Source organism: Pangasianodon hypophthalmus, chromosome 4 (assembly GCF_027358585.1).
Source record: "Pangasianodon hypophthalmus isolate fPanHyp1 chromosome 4, fPanHyp1.pri, whole genome shotgun sequence".
Taxonomy (NCBI): Eukaryota; Metazoa; Chordata; class Actinopteri; order Siluriformes; family Pangasiidae; genus Pangasianodon; species Pangasianodon hypophthalmus.
Genome location: NC_069713.1, coordinates 18,488,549 through 18,507,223, shown reverse-complemented (window position 1 = coordinate 18,507,223; position 18,675 = coordinate 18,488,549). Strand labels below are relative to the sequence as shown.

At 40.2% G+C, this 18,675-nt stretch overlaps 1 protein-coding gene across 2 annotated transcripts in view; it reads right to left on the bottom strand.

Moving 5' to 3' along the window:
* Window positions 1-29: 29 nt before the first annotated feature.
* Window positions 30-18,675, bottom strand: part of zanl (zonadhesin, like) — a 41,681-nt gene continuing 23,035 nt past the window's right edge. For both annotated transcript variants that reach the window (XM_053233099.1, XM_053233100.1), the window contains 48 exons: window positions 18,210-18,353; window positions 17,945-18,052; window positions 17,168-17,337; window positions 16,713-16,915; window positions 16,430-16,571; window positions 16,180-16,296; window positions 15,905-16,098; window positions 15,676-15,817; window positions 15,268-15,512; window positions 15,007-15,155; window positions 14,251-14,379; window positions 14,002-14,140; window positions 13,758-13,899; window positions 13,382-13,578; window positions 13,153-13,291; window positions 12,895-13,011; window positions 12,530-12,654; window positions 12,019-12,164; window positions 11,712-11,855; window positions 11,509-11,616; window positions 11,174-11,343; window positions 10,678-10,880; window positions 10,408-10,549; window positions 10,057-10,313; window positions 9,770-9,947; window positions 9,495-9,603; window positions 9,124-9,218; window positions 8,814-8,990; window positions 8,385-8,587; window positions 8,033-8,177; window positions 7,408-7,649; window positions 7,065-7,229; window positions 6,735-6,862; window positions 5,531-5,802; window positions 5,105-5,313; window positions 4,747-4,891; window positions 4,256-4,503; window positions 3,914-4,043; window positions 3,581-3,782; window positions 3,075-3,236; window positions 2,711-2,841; window positions 1,820-2,022; window positions 1,566-1,701; window positions 1,253-1,378; window positions 1,003-1,125; window positions 768-861; window positions 408-466; window positions 30-319 (listed from right to left, as the gene is read on the bottom strand). In XM_053233099.1, coding sequence (XP_053089074.1) covers window positions 246-319; window positions 408-466; window positions 768-861; window positions 1,003-1,125; window positions 1,253-1,378; window positions 1,566-1,701; window positions 1,820-2,022; window positions 2,711-2,841; window positions 3,075-3,236; window positions 3,581-3,782; window positions 3,914-4,043; window positions 4,256-4,503; window positions 4,747-4,891; window positions 5,105-5,313; window positions 5,531-5,802; window positions 6,735-6,862; window positions 7,065-7,229; window positions 7,408-7,649; window positions 8,033-8,177; window positions 8,385-8,587; window positions 8,814-8,990; window positions 9,124-9,218; window positions 9,495-9,603; window positions 9,770-9,947; window positions 10,057-10,313; window positions 10,408-10,549; window positions 10,678-10,880; window positions 11,174-11,343; window positions 11,509-11,616; window positions 11,712-11,855; window positions 12,019-12,164; window positions 12,530-12,654; window positions 12,895-13,011; window positions 13,153-13,291; window positions 13,382-13,578; window positions 13,758-13,899; window positions 14,002-14,140; window positions 14,251-14,379; window positions 15,007-15,155; window positions 15,268-15,512; window positions 15,676-15,817; window positions 15,905-16,098; window positions 16,180-16,296; window positions 16,430-16,571; window positions 16,713-16,915; window positions 17,168-17,337; window positions 17,945-18,052; window positions 18,210-18,353 — 7,528 coding nt within the window. In that variant the 3' untranslated portion in view covers window positions 30-245. The remainder of the gene's footprint in view (window positions 320-407; window positions 467-767; window positions 862-1,002; window positions 1,126-1,252; window positions 1,379-1,565; window positions 1,702-1,819; window positions 2,023-2,710; window positions 2,842-3,074; window positions 3,237-3,580; window positions 3,783-3,913; window positions 4,044-4,255; window positions 4,504-4,746; window positions 4,892-5,104; window positions 5,314-5,530; window positions 5,803-6,734; window positions 6,863-7,064; window positions 7,230-7,407; window positions 7,650-8,032; window positions 8,178-8,384; window positions 8,588-8,813; window positions 8,991-9,123; window positions 9,219-9,494; window positions 9,604-9,769; window positions 9,948-10,056; window positions 10,314-10,407; window positions 10,550-10,677; window positions 10,881-11,173; window positions 11,344-11,508; window positions 11,617-11,711; window positions 11,856-12,018; window positions 12,165-12,529; window positions 12,655-12,894; window positions 13,012-13,152; window positions 13,292-13,381; window positions 13,579-13,757; window positions 13,900-14,001; window positions 14,141-14,250; window positions 14,380-15,006; window positions 15,156-15,267; window positions 15,513-15,675; window positions 15,818-15,904; window positions 16,099-16,179; window positions 16,297-16,429; window positions 16,572-16,712; window positions 16,916-17,167; window positions 17,338-17,944; window positions 18,053-18,209; window positions 18,354-18,675) is intronic.

Sequence of the window (18,675 nt, the reverse complement as noted above, 5' to 3'; positions counted from 1 at the left end):
TTTTTTAAAAAAAAAAACAACATACGGTGTTTAAAAAACGTATTGTTTCATTAAGTCAATAGATTATTGCACCTTGTACCAACAATTACAATAAGGTTTACAAATAACTTATGAAAGATAATTACAAAACAAATTCACAATTGGCAAACATATCCACTGGAATTGAATAGTTCTTGTTCATGTGTTAATTCTCATTTCAATAAATACAAAATGAAATCATGTCTCAATTAGAACATACGGCTGACTCATAACTTGGAAGACATTATCACCGAGCTGTCCACACTTTTCCTGTGGTCATCCAGATTTTCATAGGGAAGATCTGTTGGCAAATGTTAGGTCCATTAATCAAGTTATACAGTTTATCAGTATTATCAAAAACAACTTCTACTGGAAAACACCACACATACCTTTATTTCCCAGTGGTAGACTGTTACTGCTACTGCTATCATAACTGTATTTTCTGTACCTGAGAAGAGAATGCCATTTCACATTCATTGTTATACTCTTTACAACATACATTATTCAAATCAAATATATTTGAAATTCTTTAACCTGATAGTTATTATTTCAGTTGAAATCCAAATGCTACAGTACAGAGTACTGAAAAGAACAGTCACTATCTGATCACTGTCCTCGTTACAACTGACATTTTGAATGCAATATGCATAGATAATGAACAACCTTTTAATTTTGATTGCTATGGGGAATGTCAAGGTTGGACAATATTTAACTGTGAAAACTGAATTCTTTTTGTTTCCTGTACATACTTGTTTGATTTCTTGCAGAGGCACACAGTTGTTACGATAATGATGATGACAGCAAGTGGTACCAAGACTCCAATCAGAATAATGCTTGTCTGATCTGTTAGAACAGTAGGGGAAGTATGACAGTCAGTCCTTAAAGCACATTACAGCTATTTTATGAGTACAGTATCACTGAGGCAAATTCTGCTTAATAGTTTCAGATATATTTTCGATTATTTTGGGTTTTTTTTCTAGTTACCTAGGCCTGCATTATCCTCACAGTTGATCCCCTTAAAGCCTTTTGGACATTCACAGGTGTAGCTGTTGCCGTCCTCAATACAAGTGCCACCGTTCAAGCATGTTGAGTTTAAGCATGGGCTCACTGAGAAAGACAGGAATTTAGAGCGGACTTATATTTGCAGCAATTTTATGAGTACAGTATCACTGAGGCAAATTCTGCTTAATAATTTCAGATATATTTTTGATTATTTTGTTATTTCTTTAGTTACCTAGGTCTTCTTTTTCCTCACAGTTGTTCCCCTTAAAGCCTTCTGGACATATGCAGGTGTAGCTGTTGTTCGCGTTCTCAACACAAGTGCCACCATTCAAGCATGTTGAGTCTGAGCATGGGCTCACTGAGAAAGACAGAGGAAATTAAAGTGGACTTATATTTGCTTAACAAAGTACATTGTGAAACTATACTGGTTAGAAAACAAGCAGCAATGTATGTGAACTCATTTTCAATGTATGATTTATATAAACACATTTTCTAACTCATACTGGAAGGCGCATATTGTTAGTGTTTTAAGTGGAGGCACTCACAGGTGTAGCAATCAAGTATGGTGTCGATGATGGTACAGACTTGGTTGTCTGTGCAGCCTTTGGGCTGACAAACAGCACCAGTGGTTGTACATTGACAGCTCTGCACACAGTCCTCAGTCACAAATGGCTCATTCAGCTGTGTGTGCATGCAAAGAGAAAAGTGATGGGATGCACATTGTTCTGAGCTCATATTACCTTACTTACTTGAATCAATACTAACTCAGTACAGCAGACAGACATAACTGGGGACTCACAGTGTAGTAGCGGCCCAAATAGGTGCATCCACACTCATTGTATGGAACACACTCGTCGCCACTCATTGCAAATCCAGGATTACACTGACATCCCTCTAAGCATGCAGTCTGATCGCACTCCGAGGGTGCTGCTAAGTCTGCGCATGATGCTGGACATGCAGTCATGCAGGCTGTGTAGATACTGTTGGCACCACAGGACAGAGCTACAACCCAATACAAACATAATGCACACAGTGAGAAAATCCAGTCAGGAGGAATGTTAAAGCTATTGGCTTGCATTTTCATGTTATTTTTGTGTGTGTTTGTCAGTAAAATTCAGATGGTATGTGTGAGGCAGGAGAAAGAAGTGAATTTTTATATACTGCATTAGTGATTTTTCTAGAGATGCGGCTGACGCTTTTGCACCCTCTACTGTTAGAATAACAATACTGATTTTTTTTATGTGAACACTTAATGTAAATTATATTACATATTAAAATGTTAGCAATTTTATATCTGCTAATGCTTTATTGTATGGCCTGCAAATACAGTATATAATAAAAAAAAAAAATCAAAGCTTTTCCACACTGAGACATCTGGGAACAATAGTAACAGACAAACAATTTTTTTCTCCAGGTCATTTAGAGGAATCTGCAGTCTACTGCTTAAAGAGTATTTTTACTGGGCTGAGAACATGAAAACCATTCTCACGTATAGTACACATAGTATAACTCATTGTTATTGTCACAAACACAAGGTATTACACATGATCCGGTTAGTCTGATGAAATGAACAAGTTACTGCAAATTAACAAAGATAAAGCTTAAGTGTGACAGAGAGAGAGAGAGAGAGAGAGAGAGAGAGAGAGAGAGTGTGTGTGTGTGTGTTTGTTCCTCTGTGAGTGTGACATACCACACTCCAGTTCTCTCCTCCAAGCCCCTAATGTAATTCCCTGTTCCTGACAAGCCAGGGCATAAGCAGCATAGCTCTGACAGCGCAGTGTGGAATTGCTCTGCTCTGCACACAAGTCGAACACACAATCGCTGCAACACACACACACACAATCATGGTCATAGTAATGTACACTTTCTCTACCAGGAATGTTTTTACAATAAGGAAATTATCTGCACACAGTACAATCATTGCAGTAAAGGAAGTACAGGAAGTAAAGGAAACCTGGAGTACAGAACATACACACACACACACACACACACACTCCTAACATCTGTGTTCTGCAGGTAGAACTCATTATAACAATAAAGGTCACTGTACTTACTCCTGGAACGGATCAGGTACAATAGAGGTGTGGCAGGGAGCGAAGGGCCCTGAAGGGTCACTCAATGCTCCACACTGATTCTTCCCTTTCAGCTCCTCCAGCTGAGCTTCAGTGCATCCGATTGTCTCAAAGCCTGAGTCCAAATCTCCTTCCACCTCTCTCCTGAGACACACACACACACACACACACACACACACACACAGAGAGAGAGAGAGGGAGAGAGAGAGAGAGACTTCATTAGAGCCATGGTTTTTGTGGCTGGGTATGGGATACAAGGGAAGAGTCTGTAGGAAGAAAGCTTAAAATGACACACCAGTGATATTCTTTAATCAAAATTAAAGCTATTTATACGCTAGAATGTATGTGTGTAGAGTAGTATACCATATAGTGTAATGTGTAGTTTTGTCTAATTATGATTACTATTAGCGTAAAAAAAAAAAGTGAGGTAAGAACTGATCAGATGATAATGGTGTGACTAAGGCCCAGTTTGAAAGTGCTTTACTCACTTGTGCAAACGGCTGAGCCGGGGCAGATCTGAGGTGTGGAACTCCCTTTCTTGCTTGTCACTCACTCTCCAGCTATCTCCAAACTCATTGAGGTTGCGGGTGAGGCTGCCGTCAGGCTTCACATATTCATTATTAGAGCGTCCATCATAGTTTCCACAAAGGCCACGCACGAGTGTCTTGTAGGTGCTCGGCAAAATCACCTCTGTTCAGGGGGAAGGGGGTTTGTGCTGTCAGTGCTGAGGTGTGTGTTTGTTCTGTGTTGTATGTAGTGTGTGTGCATGTGACTAGGCCAACATATAAATATGCACACATGAGGTTTGTCTTTATTCTCACCTCCTTGCATGTTGCCATCAAAGCGCACGGTTAGGCCAAAGTCAGTTGTGAGCTGTAGGTAGCGGGAGTTCAAGGAGATCTTGATACCCTGGTTAGGTCTCAATGGAGGGGACACACTCTCACCATTAACCTGTGGGAGGGATCCCCACAACACAGACATGAGCAAACTAGAGTAAAGTACTCTAGATTTAAGAAACTGTATGGTTAATTTTTCATCCCCAACAATTATAAACTACATTTTTGACAACTTTTCAATTTCATTACAGTAGTGCCTGAGACTATATGTGTAATTTTACTGCATACATGTATGCTGCATTTAACACAAATCCTGCATTTTCTTACCAGTAGCCGCTTCTTCTGGAGCATGTGAATGCTGACACCATACACTTCCACATAAACCTCATGCAGGTAGGAGATACGGCTGTTGCCACCTCTGCGGGCATTCTTACCCCTCACAGTAAGGGGTGTGAGGAAGCTGGGTAGATCATTATCCTTGGTTAACACATATGTATACGGGCCCTGGTAGTGGTGGTTGAATTTGTCAAAGGTGCGGTAATGCGGATCTCCAGAAATTGTGCACTTGTCAAAACCTATAAATATAAAAAAGAATAAAAGAATATTAATCTCAGAGGTGTGTCACATGCATGTATGGCATTTTACATATATATTGCTTGAACAGCACTCTCATGATGGAAGATTGATTTTGGGGAAAAGGGTATTATAATGTACGTATAAAGGATTATATCTTATAAGTACACCAAAAGAGAAAAGGCCTGTGGAGGATGAAAGAAATAAAACTTGTGTTTTTAGGGTTATTAGTTCCTAGGACTTACGCTCAGGTTTGCAGTAGCGCTCGCCATCATTGTTCAGGGCACAAACTGAGCTGGAGCTGCACTGAAAGTCCTTGCAGCTCAGTACTCCTCCCTGACTGCATGTGCACTTCTGGTCACAGTGTTCTGTCACCCAAGAATCCCCAACCTGTAACACACAGCAGGATTACTGACCACAGTGGTTTTCTCTGTATCACAAATTCAGAACATTGTGTGTGTTACAAATTTTAGAGCTTCCCAATGAAGCCTAATGGTCTAAACGGCAGGTAAATATTCCTTTCAGATAACACTACACTAATTTTAAAGCTCAACCTAGAAAAATTCTAACTTGTATGTGGATCATGGTTGACTTGCAACTTACGTCATAATATTCTCCTTTGCTGTCCACACATCCACAGTTGGAAAGTGGTACACACGATCCGTCACTCAGCACAAAGCCTGCGTTACACTGGCAGCCCTCCACACAGCCATTTGATGGCAGGGGGCAGAAAATAGGGAAAAGGTCTGCACAGGTGGGAGGGCATGGTGGTGTGCAGTCTGAGTAGTGGCTGTTTGCAGGGCACGGAAGTGCTGTATGGAAGGTCAGAACAGGGAAGCTGTTGTTATACATCTGAGGCATTCTGCATTTGAGCTTTCTTTACTTAACCCCTGTAACTTCATTAGCTGACTCTATAACAACATGACATTACATTTTTAAATACTAAGAGGTCATTGTTAGTGATCACTGCAGTATGAAGGCTGCTCAAGACTAAGTTTTCTTTAGCTGAGTAGCCTGAGGATCACTCACGGCAGAAGGTAGTGTTCCTCCAGCTGATGCTGACACCAGCGCTCTGGCAGGCCTGGGCATAGGCCTCCACGCTGTTACACAGTGTGGACTCCATGCCATTATACTCGCACATGTCATAGATGCAGTTGCCCAGGAAGGGTTCAGGAGGGATGAGCGAGTGGCACGGTAAGAACTGGTTTGACTTGATGATGCTGGCGCACAGACCACGGATGGCCTCCTCTTCCTCGGCTGTGCAGTTTGGGTGAATATCCGGTCGTGTGTCTGGCTGGCATCTACAGAGACAGAGATTGACAGAGAGATAAAAGAAAGAATGAATGAATTAATTAATGAAATAAATATGATAATAAGACCAACTCAGCCAATTATCTGTGTTTATGTTCCATTCAATATGGAAAATGTACTTTAAGCAAGTGTTTTTATTCTGTAGGCTAACAGTAAACAATATGGATTCCAACTTAAATAGAACTACACAGTGAAGTACCAGTAGGGAGTCTTGGACAAATGGATGTTAATCAAACATGGTCATCTATTTAGCAAATTCACCTGGTAAAAATTTGTATCATGCACGCTTTTTTTTTTTTTTTTTTTAACATTATTTTACATTATGCTTCCTGGGACTTTATATATATGTTGGACTCAACTTTAAAAAATAATGCCTTACGCAAAGGTTCAAACGAGCAGACGCTACTTTGTTTCCCCTACACTGCTTTATATTTTATGTATACTTTATATATGCTTTATATGTGGCTTGCTCATTAGGGACAAAATCACATATTTACAATTTAATCTGAATGTATTTATTTCGGTAAAGCTGCTTTGTGACAATGTCTGTTGTTAAAAGCGCTAGACAAATAAAATTTAATTGAATTGAATCTGCCACCTGCAGATTTGACTTTTGCATTATCTCCCTTGTGTCTGAAGTTTCTCTAGTTAGGAGCTGGAAGATGATTTGACTTCCAAGACGATCAATTTTACTGTAGGAAGAAATAATCAAATAACTTTTTGAGCAAATCACTCAAATCATCTTCTTTCTCTGCACCTGATTCTTGGGGTGTTAGATATTCATCGTGTCTCAGAATATTAATTATAACTGGAATTGAAGTACACACACACACACACCTATATATATATATATATATATATATATATATATATATATATATATATATATATGTACACTGTCAGGAGTATGTCAGGTACTTACCCTAGATCGCTGTCTCCCTCTGCCTTCCAGCTGTTACCCAACTCTATGACATCTTTAGCTGGCTGGCCATTTGGCATCAAGTTGTCATCACTGGAATTACCATTGTAGTTACCACACATACCACATACCTACAAACATCGTAGAAAACAAATGTGAGCAGCAGAGGAAAGAGCAATAATTCTTGACTACAACTGACTGAAATGATTCATTTTTACAGTGTGTTATGTCTGTGATGGAATATTGCCTGTAGTTCTTTTCATGGGTTAAAAGGGCTAACTAGAAGCCACTGAGCAGTTATTTCTTGTCAGTGTCATCAGCATGTTTTCTCACCTTGTTGAAGTAGTCTCCAGGTACAGTGATCTCTACATGGTGAACACCATCAAACTGGACAATGAGGCCAAAGTCTGTGGACAGCACGCTGTTGACTCCACTGGTGAACACCCTGGCCTTGGCTATAGCAATATCCATGGGGGTACGAATCTTTTTGCCATCCAGCTATAGACAGCAAAACCAGAAGACTATATGATCAAATCTTTTTTTCTACTACATAGGTGTACTATATTCTTAGCGATACTACATTATATACATGCCTATATGACCAATCCGTTCAAAACATTTTACGCCATCCATTTCATGTCTTCCTATTTACACTCTCTGTTATTATGACCCTTACCAGTACTCTCTTGCTCTTGCTCAGTGTGACATTGGCTCCTGGAAGGTAGACAGTGACAGACCGAACGTAGGAGGCATCAGGCTGGCCACGCTCTTCATTCTTGGCCACAATGGTAAAAGGAGTCACCATGGAACTGCTGCACACTTCCACCAATGTGTAGGTACATGTGCCCATGTAGGTGTGCATGATACCATCAAAGGTGTAGTAATGAGGATCACCAGCTATGTGGCAAATACCCACTCCTGCACACACAGAGATTTATAGAGTTTAGAAATTTCCTCTGTAGTGGACTGGTGCCGGCTTACCATATGAGTTTGTCGTGTATCTTAATGAAGGAATCTTTATTTTGTACATAGTTTGTTCCTATGCTGTCATATTAATGTACATGTCAATAAATTATGACATTTACATCAAAGACTGAATGAATAACTGATGTAATAGAAGAAAGTTTAAATCATGGTTGTTGGTTAGCTGTTACCTCATACAGCTTGAACAGGGAATGGTGATTTGCAAACTTTATGAGTCAAGAAATAGCATTTTAAATGTAGCAAAAAAGTTGACCTTGCACTAGGATGTGCCTTGTGTGAATACACCCACTGTACTGTGGGAGTGGAGCAGTGCATACCTGTATCCACACAGGCCAGCTGGCCTTCGTGAACTTTACACTCCTGTGCAGGGCTACACTTCCATGCTTCACATGTCACATTGTTCAAAGGATAACACATGCAGCGTTCGGAGCAGTCATCCTTAGTAAACCAGCTTTCGCCCACCTGAATAATGCAATCATGCAGATATTGACATCTTTTGTAATTAAAAACATGATTGTATGTAGAGCTCAACTATTAAAATTGTACAATAAACAACACAACATGCTGTTAGCATATGATGACTAAGGGCATCATAGATGGGGCTGGGGCTAATTTTAAATTCTTTCTGTCACACTTTCTAGACTTGCACACTCATTAACTTTTACATACAGGTCTGTAGTTGCTGTTCTTATCGGTACATCCACACTGACTGAAGGGCACACATTTGTCTCCGCTCAATATTAGTCCTTCGTCGCAAACACATCCTTCTACACATGGCTGTGTGCATGTGCTGGCTGAGCCAGGATCCTGACAGCTGGGGGGGCATGCAGTAGCACAGTACTCGTAGTGGCTGCCAACAGGACATTTCAGGGCTGAAGGACATAGAAAAAAAGCAGACTGATTAAGTGGCTGAAATAAACCATCAAATTGATTTGCAGAAAGATATTTAAAGGTTGGAAGAAGCAGGATGGGAGAAGATGACAGCTAATGATATACAGGAACAAAAGTTGACAAACATGCCTGAATTTACCTCATTGATAACTAAGAAACAAAATTTGCTAACTAAGGCACACCTCATGCCCATGGACAAATACTTACGACAGAAAGTGTTGTTCCTCCAGTTAATTGGCACCCCAGCTTGGGCACACAGGTCAGCATAGCTCTCAATAGCCTGGCAGAGGGACACGGGAGATCCATCTGTGCCACACTGGTCAAACACACAGTTCTCAAAGTATGGGTTAGGCGGCACAACTTTATGGCATTCTTTGAAGATTCCTGAGAAGACAGAGGAGGGATAGAGCTTAGGCAAAGACACCAGATGGCACACAGTCTGTCAATAAGCTCTGTGAAGTTCAGCCTGAGACTGGTGTGTTTGTGTGTGTGTGTGTGTGTGTGTGTGTGTTCTCACCATCAGGATCAGTGATCATTCCACAACTGGTTGGTTTCTTAGCTTCATTCTCAATATCTTTATTACATTCAATATCTCCACCTCCATGAGTACAACTGGAAGCCAGAATAAGGAAGAAACAGAAAGATCATTTCAAATACCTAAACAAAACAAGAGAATTCTATAGCCATCAGTTATATGCACAGACAACTGAATACAGAGTATTTGTCCTAACATGTTTTACCCTTGGGCATTAATTCATGAGTCCCACATTCCAAGGTTTTCTTCTGTAATTATTAGGCATGTACCAACATGTACCTTAGCTATTTGATCATCACACACCCTGCATTTGCCTTTACTATATTACAATAGTTAAGAACGCTATCACTCACTCTGGTCTATCATCAGGCACCTGCCAGCTCTCTCCAAGCTCATTGCTGTTGCTTGTAGGCGTGCCATCTGACATAATGTTGTCGTCTGTTGGGTTATCGTTGTAATTTCCTGTGACATTGATGTAAAAATGTAAATATTAATAACTAGATAATTTGAGCACCCTTTATACCATCTAAATTTATCAGTTATAAGATGGATTATTGACTTTAATTGCTACAAGAAATATATGAATGGATTGTTAATCATTCTGTTGAACTGTGCCCTTGAATCTTACCACACATTCCACACAACAAGCCTTTGTAAGAGGAGGGAAGACTGACATCGGCGTGGTGATTGCCATCAAAGCGAACACGCAGGCCAAAGTTTGTCTCCAGCACTACAAACTTTCCACTGAGGAAGATCTTTACACCATTTGTCAGAGTGATGGGCAAAGTCACCTGAACTCCATTTACCTGTAATAAGAAAGGTAATGCTGTTGTACTGCTGGATGAACAAACAGATATACAGTACTAAATAGCCATATACACATGACTCCAATTCAATATAAAGTCTGCCTCTCACCTGGACTTTACGGCCTTTGTCCAGGATAATCTTACTTCCATACACATTGATGATGACTGATTTCACGTAGGACACTTTCTTGTTATTGCTCCGATGTTCATTTTGAGTGTCAACAGTGAAGTATGGCATCCCTGATGTCTCATTGCAGGGTTTGGTGAGGGTATAGGAGCAGGAGCCCATGAAATGATGGACCTTCTTATCAAAGGAGGTGTAGTGGGGGTCACCAGACACAGAACAGATTCCTGGACTTGTAGGCTCTGTAAGAAAAGCAGAGAGAACGTGATTACTCTAAACTGTCTGAAGTGTTCATCAACTATAAGGAGTATATGCTACAGGGATTTTTTTTTTTACCTGTTGGTTTACAGATATACTCTCCATCTAGCAGTTGGCAGGTCTCCGTAGGTAGACAACTGGTTTTGGAGCAGTGGATGATTTTTCCACTTAGACACACACACTGATGTTCACAGCCTTCCAAGAGCCAGCTCTCATTCACCTAGACCATGCAGAAACACACATACTGGTCAATTAGTTTAGTGATAAATTTATTATTCTATATGGCTAGATAATTCATATAAGTGTGTCTTCTATTCTGTGTGTGTGTATGTGTTGTGTGAAACTCACAGGGTGGTAGGAGCCATCAAGGTCCACACAGCCACAGTCTTTGAGAGGTACACACTTGTTGTGGCTCAGGACAAAGCCAGGGTCACACTTGCAGCCTTCAACACACTTCTGTCCACAACCAGGTGGGCCATTCACACCCACACATGTCTCTGGACATGAACTCACACACATAGAGTAGTGGCTGTTAGGGGGACAAACCAGAGCTGTGGAGAAAAGAGAGAGAAAAAAGTTGAATGCAATGTAATTACAGCATTCTTAGCACTTGTGATCTGCAGTCTTTACAAAATTAGCTCACATAAAAACCCAAAATTGGAAAGGTACTTAAAAATCAACTACTGGTAACATTACTTATTTTGTATAAACAAAACATTAAAGTGAAAAACTTGAGTGCATCTTGGATCTATAGTGCTAAACACTGTTCAATATAGAGATTCAGTCATTTCAGTGAGTTAAACCACAGCTGTGCTTCTGAATACGACTTTATGGTGAGACTCACGGCAGAAGTCTGGCTCCCTCCACTGGTGCACTGGAGCTCCTGCACTGACACAGGCATCAGTATAAGCCTGGAGCTGGTCACACAGAGTCTGCAGCAGTCCGTCATAGCGGCACATATCAAACACACAGCTCTGGAAGAACGGCAATGGGTCCACCACCTCTATACAATCCCTGTGTGTGTAAGGGAGATATAGCAGATGAGAGAAAAAGAACATACAATATTTTACCAGTCACAGTAAGTGGGTAAAAAAACAATGAACATACTGTATCTTTTTGGATTATTTATATCTGTGTTAAAAGCCAACTAATCTAATCTTATAAATCAAATTTGCTCACCTGAATGGTCCACTGGTGTCAGTGATTTTCCCACATTTCTCTGGTTTAGACACTTCAGCCTCAAGACTTGGTTCACATGATGGGTCAGGTGTGACACCAGGCTTGCACCTAAAAAATAAATTGAGAAAATAGGCTATCCAATGAAGCCATTAAAAAGAAGCTAATACACAAAGAGCAAATGGGAAACAACAGAATGGACTAACGTTTCATCTTCATCTTTATCAGTTTGCCAGCTGTTGCCGAACTGATCTGAGCTGCCAGCCAGGGAACCGTCTGGTTTGGTAAAATCGTTGTTGGGGTTTCCATTGTAGTCTCCACACAAACCACACATCTGATCATAGTAAGTACTGAGAGAAAGAGAAAGAGAGAGAGAGAGAGAGAGAGAGAGAGAGAGAGATTGTAATGGTTATTGATCTTCATCTTAAAGATCTTTTGCCTTGTTACCCTTAATGATCCTAAGAAACAACTTCTTGGAAAAGTTGGTAAATCAGTCAGTCCCTGAGGTAATACCTGGGCACAGTGATCTTAGCGTAGTGGTTGCCATCCCAGCGCACTTCCAGGCCAAAAGGAGTGGTGAGAATAACATACTGCCCAGCCGAAGTTAAAGAGATCAGAGGAGAGGGAGAGTGCGGTAGAGCTACTTTACGACCGTTCACCTGCAGTGGTGAAGAATCAAAAGAGAATTAGACATAGAAACAGCCTTTACAGGAGCAGGAATTTAAGGAACATGATGAACAATGCAAAATTTTAATTTTAATACATTGTATGAATCCAGTCTGGGTAATATACATATTGTATATATTTACCAGGTTAGCAGATTAGAATTTTATATAACAAAGGAAAGATAATATGAATAGATTAAATGAATGGAAAAGGGAAAAAATAAGCATGAGTTTTAAAATCTCATTCATGCCGTTAATGCTAGACAAATCCATTGGAATAATGAGGAATTAAATCCAAACACATATCGCATAAAACACTTAAAAAAAAAAACTCTTTATGTTTAACAGTTCATACTGACCAGAGTGGTTCTGCTCTTCCTCATTGTCACAGTAATGTCATTGACAGTCACATACAACTTCCTGAGGTATGATACACCAGCGATTCCTCTTTCTTCATTCTTTCCCTCCACAGAGAACCAGGGGCCTGTAAACACATCATATTGGCAACAAACATTCACCGTCATGCATGTCAAGATGTTCAAAAATATTCAAAAGCATTTTGAATAGAGTAGGCTACATATATATTGTGTGGGTGCAATTCTTGGCCACATTTTGAAATGATGTAAAATACAACTAAATAAATGGAAACATTATTCTGATAATTACATCTTACGGTCCTACACTACAGGCTGACATTCAGATTGCTATGATGGAAACAACTCACCAGTGTTGTTTCTGCAGGTGCGGGCCAGTGTGTAGGTGCAGGTACCCATGAAGGTGTAGAATTTACCATCAAAGGTGTTGTAATGGGGGTCACCAGAAATAATACAGTCCTGTGAATCTAGTTGGGAATAGAGCATAGAGACACTGACACACTCTCTTAAAGAAAAGTCATTGCTCTTTTTCAAAAGAACATCATTGTCCCAGGCAATGTCTTGCAAAAATATATTATAAAAAATATTATACTGTAAAAAGTACTAACCAACTGGGTAGCATCCTATTTCTCCTCCCTGCACACCACACTGCTGCTTGGGAGGGCATTCAGCAGCACTGCAGGTGACGAATGGAGGATCACATTTGCAGAGCTGCTCACAGTCCTTAGTGTAGAACTTGTCTCCAGGCTAACATACAGGGACAGAAGGCAAAACATTTTAGAGAACTGTATAATGAACTCATTGGCTGACTTGACAAAGAAATACTGACTCACTCACCTGGTAATATTGTCCATTATGCGTGCAGCCGCATGAGTCTGCATTCACACACTTGTCACCACTGAGTACATATCCAGGGTCACACACACACCCCTCAGAACAGGGGCCAGTGCACTGGCTGGTTGGAGGAGGGATACAGGAGGGCTGGCAAGGAGACACGCAGGAGTTGTAGTGGCTGTTGGGTGGGCATGTAATAGCTAAAGAAAAACACAAAATGTTACTGTAGTATACCAACTTGTTTTAAAATAAGAACATGATATATTCTACATGCATATGCTTCTATTTGCATTACATTTGAAAGTGGTATTTGAAAACAGGTACACAAAAGTGACCAAAGTGCGAGTGAGTGTGAATTTAAGATGTGTTTGAGACTTACGGCAGAAGGTACTGTTTCTCCAGGGTCCGATGCTGACACCACGGTCCTGACACTCGTTTACGTAGGCTTCAATCGCTTCACACAATGCAGAGTGAGGGCCACCCAACGCACACAGGTCAAACACACAGTTTTGGAAGAAACTCTACACAAAAACACACAATTAAAACAAAAAGCACAGTGTTACTATTAAATGACTAAAGTAGTTTTCTGCTCAGCTGTAAATGGTCTGGTGTAATTAACTTACATTAGGATTGACTTTTGCGTGACAGACAGCAAATGGGCCTTTGCTGTCCAATATGATTCCACAGTAAGCCGGACTCTCATAAAGGTCCTGTTCTGTGTCTGTGCAGTCTGGGATTGGGTCGGGTGAGGGTTTATTACAGCTGAAATGTAAGTGGAATAAGTGTTACTGCGCTGTCATTGTGCAGACAATGGAGGGAGTAAGGTATACCCAATCCCTCTGTATATATACAATACAAAACCAGTGGCTCACTCAGGGTTTGTGTTCCAGCTGTTGCCAAACTCAGTTGGACTGTTGACCAGTTCACCGGAGGGGCTACGGAAGTCATCCTTAATGTTGCCATTATAGTCTCCACACAGGCCACAAAGCTTGTCCTGATAGCTGCACAAACACACACACAAGCACATTATGTGAGAATGACGGCAATAGTGTAGTCTTAGATATAAATGTATATACTTCGTGACAATGTCCATTGTTAAAAGCGCTATACAAATAAAATTGAACTGAATTAAAATGTATAAATAGTGTATTACATATATTCATTTAATCAATTAGATTTACTAAAGCCCAAATTTAGCCATAGACTTAATACACATTACTATTCCATGATAACATAAATGTGCACTATTTTCTTCCCACAATTCTGCCACTCAAACAAGTGTGCGATTTTAAAGCCAAATGATAAAATCAAAAATGGGACACACTCTTTCAACCATTCATTATAATGTAAACAGAGAAGATGTTCAATTTACTCATTAATACATACAAAATAACCAATGTTAGTGTTTAGGATAACATAATAATTTGGAAAATCTTAATAGGTTGGTGACTGGTCTGATAAATATGATGTGGGTATCAGTGGATTGTTTGCAAATAGGCTAATGTATGTATGTATGTATGTATGTATTTATTTTTAAAACGGATTTCTGTCAGATAAACATTTGGGCATGCCAGCTGCACACTGTATTAAATGGACATTAATCATTATCAGTGTAACACAACACTCACTCTTTGATAACTTTGATGTCCATAAAGTGGTTTCCATCATAGCGAACTGTCACACCAAAGTTCATGGACACTGTGTAGAGTGTCCCCTTTTTAAAGATGTCCACTCCAGGAACAGGGCTCAGTGGTACGTTCACTTTGGTTCCATTCACCTGAGAACAGGTGGAGAAGAGTATTCAGAAAATTAGTTTCTTACAACATTACTGCAGAATCCAGATTTTTACTTCCTTTTTTTTTCTAGTGTTTTCCTCTCTATTTCCTCACCTGCACAGCTCCTCCTTTCAGGATGGACACCTTCACTCCCAGAACATGGACATGGACAGCACTCACATAACTGATCGTGGGAATGTTGTAGCGATTCTCATTGTCAACATAGACAGCGAAGTGAGGCACGTCCGTGCTGTTACATGGCTCAGACATTAAGTAAGTGCAGTTGCCCATGAAGTCATATTTCCGCTTATCAAAGGTGGTATAGTGTGGGTCACCTGAGGCGATACAAGTCGAGGTGTCTGTACATGGAAACAGTAAATAAGTGTTAGAATTGCAAACAACATAAAATTGGTGGAGAAAAAATATGACTTTATTAAGTAGCTTTTTATTTTTCAACATTATAACAGCCAATAAAACTGATATAATCCAATAACACCATTCTAAGTGAGTTTTACACAGCACCTTTAGGATAGCAGCCATGGATTCCTCCCACTTGCCGACATTCTTCTGTGGGGTCACAGGTGTTGTCCACACAGCTCAAGGTATAATTGCCTGCACAGCGACACAGCTTGGAGCAGCCATTCCCAAAGACAATCTCTCCTGGCTGAAAGAAAATCCCACTTACAGAATGAATAGCACTGCTTCAGGGCTGAATGTAGATTTGCCATAAACAAGTGTGAAATGTATTTACCTCATAGTAGTTATTATCTTCATCCAGACATCCACACTTCTCAATGGGAACGCAGCGTTTTCCCCGGAACACAAAACCTGGTTTGCAGAAGCAGCCACTGATACAGGAGCCAGTGCAGTTGGTGGAGGGTTCTTTACAGCTGGGAATGCAAGCTGGACCACACTCTATGTACTCAGCATCAGGAGGACACTTCACTATTAGTGGACAGGAGAAGTGGTTAGAACATGGTTGTATTGCTGGGTATGCAGTAGAGAGGAAAATTCAATCATTTTTACCTGGTGTTGTTGTTGGTGGTGTAGGAGAAGTTGGTTTTGGAGTCGTCGGGTGAGGTGTGGGGGGCTTTGGTGTTGAAGGCTGGGTTGTTGCGGGTTCTGGAGTTGTAGACTGAGTAACTATAGGTCCAAATTGTTAGAAGAGAAAAATCAGAGAGATTGAATTAGATGTGTATTGTAGCTGGTTTAAAATTAGTTGAGTAGGTGTATAGTTCACCTCTCTTGTTATGTTAAGTGTTATGTGAGATGGTACCATTTGGTTTACAGATGTACTCTCCATCCAGCAGTTGGCAGGTCTCTGTAGGTAAACAACTGGTGTTGTAGCACAGAATGGTTCTTCCACTTAGACACATACACTGATGTTCACAGCCTTCCAGGTACCAGCTCTCATTCACCTAGACAGTATACAAAGACACTTTTTAGTCAATTGAAATGATGTGACTACACAATGCAATTTTATGTAGTTAGGCATTTCAGCTCAGTACATTAATACTGTATGTTTAAAAGTGTGTGTGTATGTGTTGTGTGAAACTCACAGGGTGGTAGGAGCCATCAAGGTCCACACAGCCACAGTCTTTGAGAGGTACACACTTGTTGTGGCTCAGGACAAAGCCAGGGTCACACTTGCAGCCTTCAACACACTTCTGTCCACAACCAGGTGGGCCATTCACACCCACACATGTCTCTGGACATGAACTCACACACATAGAGTAGTGGCTGTTAGGGGGACAAACCAGAGCTGTGGAGAAAAAAGAGAAAAAAACTATTGCAAGAGAAAGAAAAACCTTGAAATCTATAACACATTCGTTTTCCTTGTCATTCATATGATTTTTGTTCCATAAGCAAAGTGAAAAAAAAAACGAATTGGAAATGAGTTAAAATTTTTTACACCCAGAAAAAGAAACCTTCATTTCAATGAATTGGGCAGTAAGTCACTGAATATGGGTGTGTGGAATTGTCTTTCTCCAGACTACTGTATGGTGAGACTCACGGCAGAAGTCTGGCTCCCTCCACTGGTGCACTGGAGCTCCTGCACTGACACAGGCATCAGTATAAGCCTGGAGCTGGTCACACAGAGTCTCCAGCAGTCCGTCATAGCGGCACATATCAAACACACAGCTCTGGAAGAACGGCAAAGGGTCCACCACCTTTATACAATCCCTATGTGTGTAAGGGGGACACAGGGGTTGGGGGAGGAGAGAGAGAGAGAGAGAGAGAAAGAGAGAGAGAGAGAGAGAGAGAGAGAGAGAACGAACAAGAAAGTAACAATAAGATTGAAAGTAACATAAAATAAATTTTAACTAATTAGAACATAACAACTTAGTTCAGATTTTCAACTTCTACACACTTCTCCCAGAACATTAATGCCATGTGCCCATGTTTTCGTCTCGGTGTCTTATCCCTGCCAAGCTTTACATTCATTGGGTTATTTATTTCTGCCTATCTTTATCTCACCCAATTCTCTCATTACTATATTAAATTTAAACACACCTGATGTGATTTATTGTTGTGTGTTCTTGTTTGGTTTATAGCTCTCATGTCTTGATATCTTATTTGAAATTATTATTAATAATTTTTGTTCTTTTGAAATTGTGTTCTGTTTAATTTACACACTTGTATCCTGGTGTTTGAACATTAATTTTACTGAAGTGTTCAGGTGCTTGGGATACCAGCAGATCAATAGATAATGTCTTGTTGTATGTCTTCAGCAATTTTAATAGTCTGATTGGTAATTCTCTTGAAATCTACTTGTGTGATATTCACTCACCTGAATGGTCCTGTAGTGCTAGTGATTTTTCCACATTTCTCTGGTTTAGACACTTCAGCCTCAAGACTTGGGTCACACGGTGGGTCAGGTGTGATATCAGGCTTGCACCTAGAAACACATCATGCATTCCTTTTACATCCTATTGCTCAAGTTGCCCAGTGATTATCAAATATACTGTATGTTTGTCATTTAAAAAAGGTATGTCCTATGTACAAAGGGTCAGACAGAGGAATCAAACACAGAAAGTAACACAGAATGGACTAACGTTTCATCTTCATCTTTATCAGTTTGCCAGCTGTTGCCGAACTGATCTGAGCTGCCAGCCAGGGAACCGTCTGGTTTGGTAAAATCGTTGTTGGGGTTTCCATTGTAGTCTCCACACAAACCACACATCTGATCATAGTAAGTACTGAGAGAGAAGAGAGAGAGAGAGAGAGAGAGAGAGAGAGAGAGAGAGAGACAATGATGTTATGAAACCATAAGAAATATCAGTAACCAAGAGACTTTGTTCTACTATCATTTGATTTAGCCTGCCTCTCTTTGCAAATACTAAGAGCTTAGTGTTTCCTTAAAAATTTGTTGAAGCTTTTCTCCTTTTAAATGTTACAATCTATGTTCGAAGCAAGCAAAAGTTATTTAGCTTTTAAACATTCTTGCAATTTCTCACCTTTCTTTCAAGTTAAAATATTTTAAACTTAAATCTAAACTCTGCATGTACTCAAGCCTCAAAA